The sequence below is a fragment of the Tupaia chinensis genome, unplaced genomic scaffold (genome assembly GCF_000334495.1).
Source record: "Tupaia chinensis unplaced genomic scaffold, TupChi_1.0 Scaffold000063_1, whole genome shotgun sequence".
NCBI lineage: Eukaryota > Metazoa > Chordata > Mammalia > Scandentia > Tupaiidae > Tupaia > Tupaia belangeri.
Window position 1 is genome coordinate 7,177,434 of NW_006159521.1, and position 9,631 is coordinate 7,187,064.

General features: G+C 47.9%; 1 protein-coding gene and 1 pseudogene across 2 annotated transcripts in view; both read left to right on the plus strand.

The window, feature by feature from the left end:
* Window positions 1-9,631, plus strand: part of MYO1E (myosin IE) — a 301,820-nt gene that overhangs the window by 201,740 nt on the left and 90,449 nt on the right. For both annotated transcript variants that reach the window (XM_027765947.1, XM_006141773.3), the window contains exon 17: window positions 3,510-3,616. In XM_027765947.1, the coding sequence (XP_027621748.1) occupies window positions 3,510-3,616 (107 nt within the window). The remainder of the gene's footprint in view (window positions 1-3,509; window positions 3,617-9,631) is intronic.
* Window positions 4,246-9,631, plus strand: part of LOC102479632 (ralBP1-associated Eps domain-containing protein 1-like) — a 28,374-nt pseudogene continuing 22,988 nt past the window's right edge.

A 9,631-nucleotide genomic window follows, 5' to 3' on the forward strand; every position in this document is an offset into this window, starting at 1 on the left:
GAGGGTGCCCCAGATCCAATGGGCTCGGGCCTGGAGGAAGGGGATCATGGCGTGACTGTACCCTGGAGAGTGCGCCTCCCCTCCTGAGTGTGCGCATGTTCTATTATGAATAAAGAATGAAGGCTTTTAAAGCGGGGTGGGGACAGACATTGGCACAGTGGTGAAATGCCACTCTCTGCAAGGCATCTCACAAGGGAAGGCTCACAGTTCGAGCCAGGCCACCTCCCTGAGTATGCACAACACACATGTGCCATGGTCTGGGGCTAGGAGGGCTGGGTGGGGACCATGGCATCGAGGTCCTGTTGGGGTGCTTATCTCTAAAAAAAATTTCTGGAAGAGATAAATAAACTTTAGTCACTTGTAGAAGAAAGAAAGAAACTTGGGACCAGCAGATGGCATAATGGTTATGTTGCTGGACTCCCACGTAGTCAACTGTGGTTTGAGTCCTGGACCCAGTGGCTTTAGACACATCGGGCGCATGTGTGTCCATGCCCAAAATCCTGAGAGGAGAAAAGAGAAGAAGAGATTGTGGAGTGGACATCTTGGGTGTGGGGGGGAATTTCTTGAGAAGAAGAGATTGTGGAGTGGACATCTTGGGGGAGGGGGGAATTTCTTGCTCTCTGTCTCTCCAGTGAGCACACACACCCTAAATCAAAAATCTCTCTCTTAAAAAAAGGAAGAAAGAAAGAAACTTTAGAAAGAAAACAGAAATGGACTTGGTAGCACAGGGGCTTGGGTTTCCAGCCAGACCTCTGTTGCTTACTGAGATTTCATCTTGAGTGATTTTTTTTTTCTTTAAAGCACAGTTTTCTTGTCTGCAAATCAGTAATAATCCTAGTAACTTTCTCTCGGAGTTCTATGAGGCACAGGTGAGAGAGTATTCTAGGTGTCCAGCTGTGTTGTGTTCCTATCTTGAGCTGGAGAGAATTCAGAATTAAGACATAGAGGCCAGCAGGTGGCATGGTGGCAATGGCACTGAACTCCCAGATGGCTGACTACAGTTCGAGTCCTGGACCTTGTGACTTGAAAATCACACCAGGCATGTGTGCCCAAAATCCCAAGAGAAGAATGGAGAGGAAGGGGTAGGGACACCCCTTGGGGGATGATCTCCCACTTTCCCTCTACCTCTGTCTCCAGCCGTGTGCCGTATAGCAAAAACCCATTCAACAAACAAAAAGAATGAGGGCACTAAACTAAGGCACGCTTGCCTTTGTGTTTCCTCATGCTGAGGTGGAAGGAAGTAAGCTGTGAAACACTTAAGACAGAAGAGTGTGCAACCTTATTCCTGAAAATTACATCTAATTAAGTAAAAAATTAAAACAAAACGATAAGGGCTGGCCCTTTTGCCTCGTGGGTAAGGGAGCTGGATCCCACATGGCCAACTACAGTTCGAATCCCAGCCCTAGTGGCTTGAAAAATAGGCTGTATGCCCCAAATCCAACAGCAGGGAAAAGTGGAGAAGGAATTGCAGCATGGCCATACCCCACTGTGGGTTCTTTCTCTCTCTCTCTCTCTCTCTCCCCCCCCCTTCTCTGGCAAGCACAGACACCCCCTGAGGAGCATTAATTAAAAATTAATTTCTTTCTTTTTTGGAGAGGTTTTTGCTATAGGGTGTGTGCATTTGCCAGAAAGACAGACAGAAAGCAAGAAATCACCTCCCAGGGGAGATGACCATGCCACAATCCCTTCTCCTCCGTTCTCCTCTCAGGATTTTGGGCATGCATGCACGTGAGTTTAAGCAACCAGGTCTAGGACTTGAACCACGGTCGACTACATGGGAGTCCAGTGACATAGCCTTTACGCCAACTGCTGGTCCCGGAAAATTAATTTTAAAAAAATGTGAACTAACTTAGTTGTTGAAAATACGTTGTGTGACACATTATAGACACTCAATAAATAAACCCTGAAGGAGAGAATTAAAAAATAAATCTTAAATGGTGAGAGTTGGAGACTTAAAAACGCTTTGCTAGAAGCGGGTCTTCAGCTTCTCCTTCTGTGTTGCAAAGCTCGTTCTCCAGCGCTGTCACATCATCAAAGAGGCTGCTGGCTGTCCGTCACGGGGCTTTGCTTTGATCGCACAGCCTCCACGGCTCTGGCCTCAATTTCAAGCATGGCAAAGAATGCTGTCTTCTGCTCGTCTAAACAGAGAGCTTAATTCACCAGTGAACGTCCTGCCTCGCATACACCCAGTGGTTTTTCTCAAGGGTTTCAGATTTCCCAACCCCATGAAAACAGAACAGCCCGAATTGAAACGGGTGGCTACTGCAGGCAGACCCCGTCTGCTGACTCTGTCGTGGTTTTCTGGCTTTGGTGATCCCATGTCACTGTTTTCGCTTAGCGGCCTTCTCGGCCTGTGCTGAGTTGCTTGGAAGTGGGGTTTGCCTGGGAGCCGCGGGGTGTGCTCTGCTGTGTGGCGCTAATGCAGATGCAGACACAGCTCTCCTTTCTTCCATGTCGGAGGTGCTTGTGGTCTGAAACCCACCATATGCGATTTCAGCTTTATTCATGTGGCTTTTTCTACTTAAATCCACTTCCCTTTTGGATCCCCAGTGCGTAGGTAGTAATAGCTGATTTTTAGGGAATATTTTAGCTTTGCAAAGGAGTACATTATCCACCACACGGAAAGCACTTCGGGTCTGTGGGTTTGCGAAAGGATATGTTGAAAGGAAGAAGTGGAACAAAATGGTGTATGAGAAGTCTACACATCCTGAGATGTTTGTGACTCTCACTCTTTAACCAGGAATTTTCATCAGCTCAAGAAGGTGATTCTTTGGTGGAGTTGACAGGAAGGAGAGTGTAAGGGAGTTTAATGATTTATCCTTGCAAAAACTGGGGCGGGGGGTTACAGATGGGAACATTGCTGGGGCTGGTCCCATGACTGGAACCAGATCTCACATGACCAACTGCAGTCTAAATTCTGGCCCCAGGCTTGAAAAACACTCTGAGCATGTATGCATGTGTGCCCCAAATGCAGACAGGATGGAGAAGTGGAGGAGAAGGGATTGAGGCGTGACCACACCCTATTGGGAGGTGCTTTCTCCTTCTCCCTCTCTGTCTCTCTGATGAGCTCTGACGAAGGACAGACAGGAAAGAAGGAAAGAAAAAGAAAGAAAGGAAGCCTAAAAGACAACATTGTCTTTGCAAAGGCCCTCAACCAATATAAAACAAACTTAATTAGTTAATAACTGACAAGTTTACAGGAAGAGACTCTTAGGTGAAGATTTCAGGATTCTTCTTGAGGGGAGGGAGGTTCTGTTACTATGATACTAAAAATGCCTCATTGCTTTCAGGATTGAATTTCACATCCATTCAAGCATGTTAAAGTCATCCATGAAAGTCGGTAGATCTTTCAGGAAGTTTAGTAGACCTGACTTAAGCGTAATGAAAGAATTGTCAGGAAGATTAATTCCCAACCATACATTTCCACACTACAGTTTCACAAGTCTCCTTTGAAAACTGGTCTACTTTAGTGGAAGTTCCATGTTTCTGATATTGTGTTTTCTTCCTAGAAACAAGCCAATGACCTCGTGAGCACTCTGATGAAATGTACACCCCACTATATTCGCTGCATAAAACCCAATGAAACCAAGAAGCCCAGAGACTGGGAGGAAAGCAGGTACGGTGTCACTGCCATGTGGGGAAGTGGGACCAGCACACTTTATCCTGGTCCAAGACAAGCTGTCCTGAGCCATAGGCGGGAGCAGTGTCAGTGACCCGACATGTTTGTCATATCTTAGCGTCTGAACTTTTTCAGAACAGAGCCTGTTTCCCTTTTCCCTCCTAGTCTTTTGCTCGAATGTGAGCTGTGCCCTTTGTTCAGAACTAACAATTTATAATGGTGATCCTTGCTCATCTGGGGAGAGATGGAGAAAGTGAAACAAAACCCTCACACCGCATAGTCCTGCGGGTTTGAAGACCCATTGGAGACTGTGTGGACATTTCACTATCCATAAGAATACGGGGAGGAGGGCTGGGAGAGACCTCGTGTTTGGGCGACTTTGACCATGCAAAGGACTCTGGCCGTCTTCACTAGATCGAGTCCTGGGACATAAGCATACCTGAATTGCCACCTCTTTTCTTCTTTCTGGGAGAAAGGAAGAGAGACTCTTTAAAATATCCAATGACTACTAAATAGAGTTCATTTCAATAGGATGACCAGGATTAAAACTCACAGCTACCGTTAACCTCCTCTGAGAGACAGGGGTCAGGCCATTTCCATCCTGCCAGCAGGCTCCTTTCTAAACCATGGCAGACAGGTAATACTTTTATCTTTTAGATGAGGGAAAAGGTAAGTATTGGGTCTTCGGAAAAGTTCTGACCCATTTTTGCATAGAAAAACAAAAAATACATCATGACTTTTCCAGTGATCCAATAGTAAGGAAAACACCCAGGTCAAACATTCACATCTGGGGAGACTAGCAGTTAGCGTAATGGCTATGTCGCTGGACTCCCACATAGTCGACCGCGGTTCGAGTCCTGAACCCGGTGGCTTAAACTCACGCCGGGCGTGTGTGCGTGCATGCCCAAGATCCGGAGAGGAGAATGGAGGAGAAGGGATTGCGGCATGGCCATCCCCCTCGGGGGTGATTTCTTGCTTTCTGTCTCTCTGTCTCTCTCTGTCTGTCTGGCAAGCGCACACGCCCTATAGCAAAAAAAAAAAAAATTCACGTCAGAAAGTTCTTCCTTACATTTAACACTTCATGGAACAGTCTGAGTCGGTTTTCGCACGTTAAGAAGCCCTGCTGGTTGGATGGAGAAACCTTCCATCTTGTCAACACACAGTCTTTCTGAGTCATTTCATTAGTGGTTGCATACTTCTAAGACTTCTATTAAATCTCTGAGACGTTTCCATTTAATTTACTCTGAGATTTTCCTCCTCAGTGTCCTATTGAGTCATCTAAAAAGTCATGACGCATTTTTGCATAGAAAAACATGCATTTGTCCGTAGAAAATTACGTCATGACTTTTCCGACAGCCCAATGTATTAATGATGTTCAGGCCCTGAGGAGGAACGTGCACCTCTTAAAACCGTCAGTTTTAATTGGATGACTTAGTTGTAGGCGTGTCTGTGGTCCTTCTCTATGTCACTCTGATCCTAATTCTAGATCTTTAGCACTTTTCCACTTGATAATTCCTCACTTAGTTCCAGGTGACCATCTCATTTCTTTGAGCTTCTCTTCCATAGGCTAATCACTCTCAGTTCCTTCTGCAGAAGTGGCTCCTTCTTGGTCATCCTTCTGGAGGTCCTGAATCAGGCCCCCACCTTTCTGACAGGTGTGGTTCTGTTTCTCCTTTGAGAACAAGAGCGTAGCCACATTGTCATCTCCCCCCACCTGAAGACAGAAAACATCTCTTTCTGTCCTCCTTTACTGGTGTCCTTGAACTTGACCATGCACCAAATTCTTCTGGGGGCTTGTTGAAACTCAGGTTGCTGGGCCCCATCCCCAGAGGTTCTGATTTGGTGAGTCGAAGGTGAGGCCCAAGCGTGTGCATTTTCCTTGATTGCCGGAGGGCAGAGGACACATGCATTTCCCAGAAACGAGAGGAAGTCCCCACCCGTGGGGGGTGGTTATGTCGCAGTCCCTTCTCCATCTCTCCATCCTGTTGGAATTTCGAGCACATGTACCCAGTGTGTTTTTCAAGCCGCCAGGGCAAGGATTCTAACTGTATTCATTCTTGTGGGATCTGGCCCTCTTAACCCCTAGTAGAGTCCAGCCATGTGCATTTTTTGAATCTCCAGTTGATGATGGCTCAGGCACCCCACTTTGAGAACCACTGATCTGAAGCAGAGGGCTAGACTGGGATTTGTTTTTGGGTTTGTTGTTGTTCTCTGGCTTTCTGAGAGAGAGTTTTGTTATAAGGCACATACGCTCACTGGAGGGACAGAAAGTGAGAAATCACTCCCTGGGTGGATGGCCACACCATAATCCTTTCTCCTCTATCCTCCTATCGTGATTTTGGGCACACATGCACACACACTCGGCTTGTTTTAAGCCATCGGGTCCGGAACTCAAACCACAGTTGACGACATGGGAGTCCAGCTATATAGCCATTATGCCATCTGCTGGTCCCTGGACTGGAATTTGGAAGAACCGTATCCTGGTGCTGGCCTGTCACTAAGTAGATTGAATACAACCCCTATCTCCTCGGGCCTCAGTTTCTTCCTCTTTACACTGAGAGGGTCGATCTGGAATAGGATCTTCTTCAGTCTGACAGATTGAACTCTTTCACACCTGCTCCCCACGGCTGTCGATCTGCCGCTGTCTCTGTGTCACTTACACTCACCCCTCACACGTGCACGCATACACACACAAGACAAAGCCGTTGTCATAGGTGACCTAAGGAATGAAGTACAAGGGTCTTGGAAGCAGAGGTATTGTAAAGACATGCATCAGCCTAACTTTTCCCCATTTTACCCACCTGCCCCAGCCTGCTCCCTAGCTGTCGTAAGTGCAAATGTAGTACTCCCCTTCCACAGCTCTGCCACCCACGTACACTGCCGGGCTCAGACCTGCTCTCATGCCGAACTTTGCAGTAGCTGTTACGTACGAGTTCCCCAGGCCCGATGCTGCCTTCTCTTCTAATCCAAGCTGATTATCAGAAAATAGAGACATTAAGTTCGTAGTCTATTTTATTCCATAAATCCTCTTAGGAGTTTTCCTTTGCATTTTCCCTTTTCTTTATTTAATGACTCCCTTTCTTTGAATTGTAGCAAAGAACTTAACAAGTATGTGTGGAGGCTGGTTCCAAGTTCAAGGATTTCCAGTAGGACCGTTTCCTGGAACTCCCCCTTGGTCCCACTTCAGGTTTATTGCATGGCAGATGTCTTTGCTCTGTCTGTGAGATGCAGCGTGGGGTCCGTGAAAGGGCAGCACGCTTCACGGGTGGGGATTACACGCTCCATTGCAGTTCTTGGTGGAGAGGGTTACTCGTTCCACAAGTCCACGGGGCGTGCAGTTTTTCCTTTCCTGTGAAAACGTGTTTGGCTTCTGGCAAAGCTGCTCGCCCTGGATTTTGCATTGCTGCCCTCACAGAGTTCTCAGGCCAGGACCTACATGAGCTCATGGCCGAGGACCATCCTGGAGAGGGCTCCCCTCGAAACAGATGGCACAACCCAGGGAACAATGGGCCTTGTCTGACTGGTCTGCTGAGGAGCTGATGGCCTTCTAAGAATATGCAGAAATCATCCAGGGCCTTTGATGATGTCATTTTTAATTTTTCTGCCAAAGGGTATCCACCGGCTGGGGTGTGGGTGGAGAAAGCACCTTCCGGGAGGTGTGGTCACACCACAGTCCTTTTCCCTGCATCTCTCATCCCGTCAGGCCTTTGAACCCGCAGTGTACGTGGGCCCAGCACGTCTTCCAAACTGCCAGGGCCAGGATTCAGACTGTAGTTGGCTACGTGGGCTTTCCATCCGAGGCGCTTAACTGCTGCACCACAGGGCTGGCCCTGATGATGTGAAAAGCTTAACATGCTAAAGAGAATTTCTGTAAGAAAATGTCCTGGCCCAGCCACGGTGGCACAGCCCTGTCAGCCACAGTACTGGAAGCCTGGAGATAATCAGGGTTTGGTTCCCAGGTCTGCCGGTGTTCTCTGAGGGCACATGTCATCCTGGCTGACTGGGAAAGCCTGGAGGGGTCGTGGTGTGAGATTCTGTTGAGGAGGTGCTTGTTTTATTTTTCTCTCATGAAGGAAATAAACTTTTCTTTTTCTTTTTTTTTTTTCTTTTTTTTTTTTTTTGCTATATGGCACATGTGCTCACCAGAGAAAGAGAGAGAGAAATCACCTCCCGAGGGGGATGGTCACACCTCTCAGTTCCTTCTCCTTTGGTCTCCTCTCAGGATTTTGGGGATGCGCACACACACGCCTGGCATGATTCTCTAGTCTCAGGATTTTGGGGATGCGCACACACATGCCTGGCATGATTCTCTAGCCATTGGGTCCAGGACTCAGACTGCAGGGCTGGCCATATGAGATCCAGCATCTTAATCACCATGCCACCAACTAGCCTGGAAAGAAACTTTAAAGAAAAGTTTCCCAACAGTGATAGTGATAAAAATGAAACAATGTTTTAACATGAGTAATGTTCTTGCCTGTGATTCATGAGAAAGGAACCTCTCAGCTCACTTCGATGGGTGGTGCGTTCCCTGCTTCAGAAGCTTAAAGCAAAGCCAATATTTATTAAAAGTACCCTAAAATGAGCAAATATCTGAAATGGGCCTCCATTTGTTTATTTGCCTTACCAGAGAAAAGACCAGTGGCAACTTTTACATTTAGAGAATGGGAGAAAGGATAATTATTCTCCTGAATCAGATTTCTACTCATTTTGTTAAGCAGATATTTCTCTTTGTCCCTGTCTCTCTGTCTCTGTCTCTCATTTCTGACCTATCAAGTCTTCCATATAAAGGCTTTTATTTTTCCTTAACACAGAGATTTTTGCTATACGGTGTGTGCATTGAATGGAGAGACAGGAAGAAATCCCCCCCCAGGGGGAATGGCCATGCCTCAATCCCTTCTCCTCCATTCTCCTCTCAGGATTTTGGGCAGCATCCACACAGGTCTGGCATGAGTCTTTGTTTATTTTGAGGGGTTTTTGCTATAGGGCACGGCGCTCACTAGAAAGACAGAGAGACAAAAAGTGAGAAATTACCCCCAGGGGTGATGGCCTCTCGGGATCTTGAGGATGCACGCACATGGGCCCAGTATAAGTTTAAGCCACCAGGTCTAGGACTTGAACCACGGTGGACTACATGGTAGTCCAGCGAAGTAGCCATTACGCCATCTGCTGGTCCCCTGGTATGAGTTTTAAGACACCCAGTCCGGACTAAGTGGGAGTCCAGCAACATAACCATCATGCTGGTCCTCACATAAAGGCTTTTTTAAAGTTAATTATGTTTGGGACCTGCAGATTGCGTAGTGGTTACTTGGACTCCCATGCAGTGGACCACGCTTTGAGTCCTGACCAAGTAGCTTAAAACACAACAGGTGTGTGTGCATGCGTGCCCAGTATCCCGGAAGGAGAATGAGAAGACGGGATTGTGTCTTGGCCAACCCCTTCAGGGGTGATTTCTTGCTTTCTGTCTCTCTGTCTCTTGCTCTCTTCAGTGAGGGCACATGCCCAATAGCAAAAAGCTCTCTTAAAAAAAAAAATTGAGGGGAAAGAAAAGGCTAATTATGTTGAACTGGCCCTAGTCCGGTGGTCAAGGAGCCAGCTCCCACCTCGCCAGCTGCAGTTTGAACCCGAGTCTCGTGGCTTGAAAAGCATTCTGGTGCGCTCTCCGTGCCTCACACCTGGGTTGGAGCCCGGCCGCCTCCGTCAGGGGTCTGTTGGAAGGCATAACGCTGAGCCGTGCGGAGCAGAAATACTACTCTGATCTCTCCTCCCACTGCGACACTGAGAGCACCAAGAAGGTGGTGGGCAACGGGCGGGTGCTGGCGCTGGCGCTGTTCCGGGCCGCGCAGCTGCCCAACGACGCAGTCCTCCAGATTAGGGAGCTTTGTGGCTCAACAAAGCCTGGGGCTCTGGGCAGCTTCGGGGTGCAAGGAGGAGGCTGGGCCACGCGAGCAGCCCTGACTGTCGGGGGGGTGGGGTGGGGTCGTGGGGCCCAGCCCCGGGTGCTGCAGCCCGGGG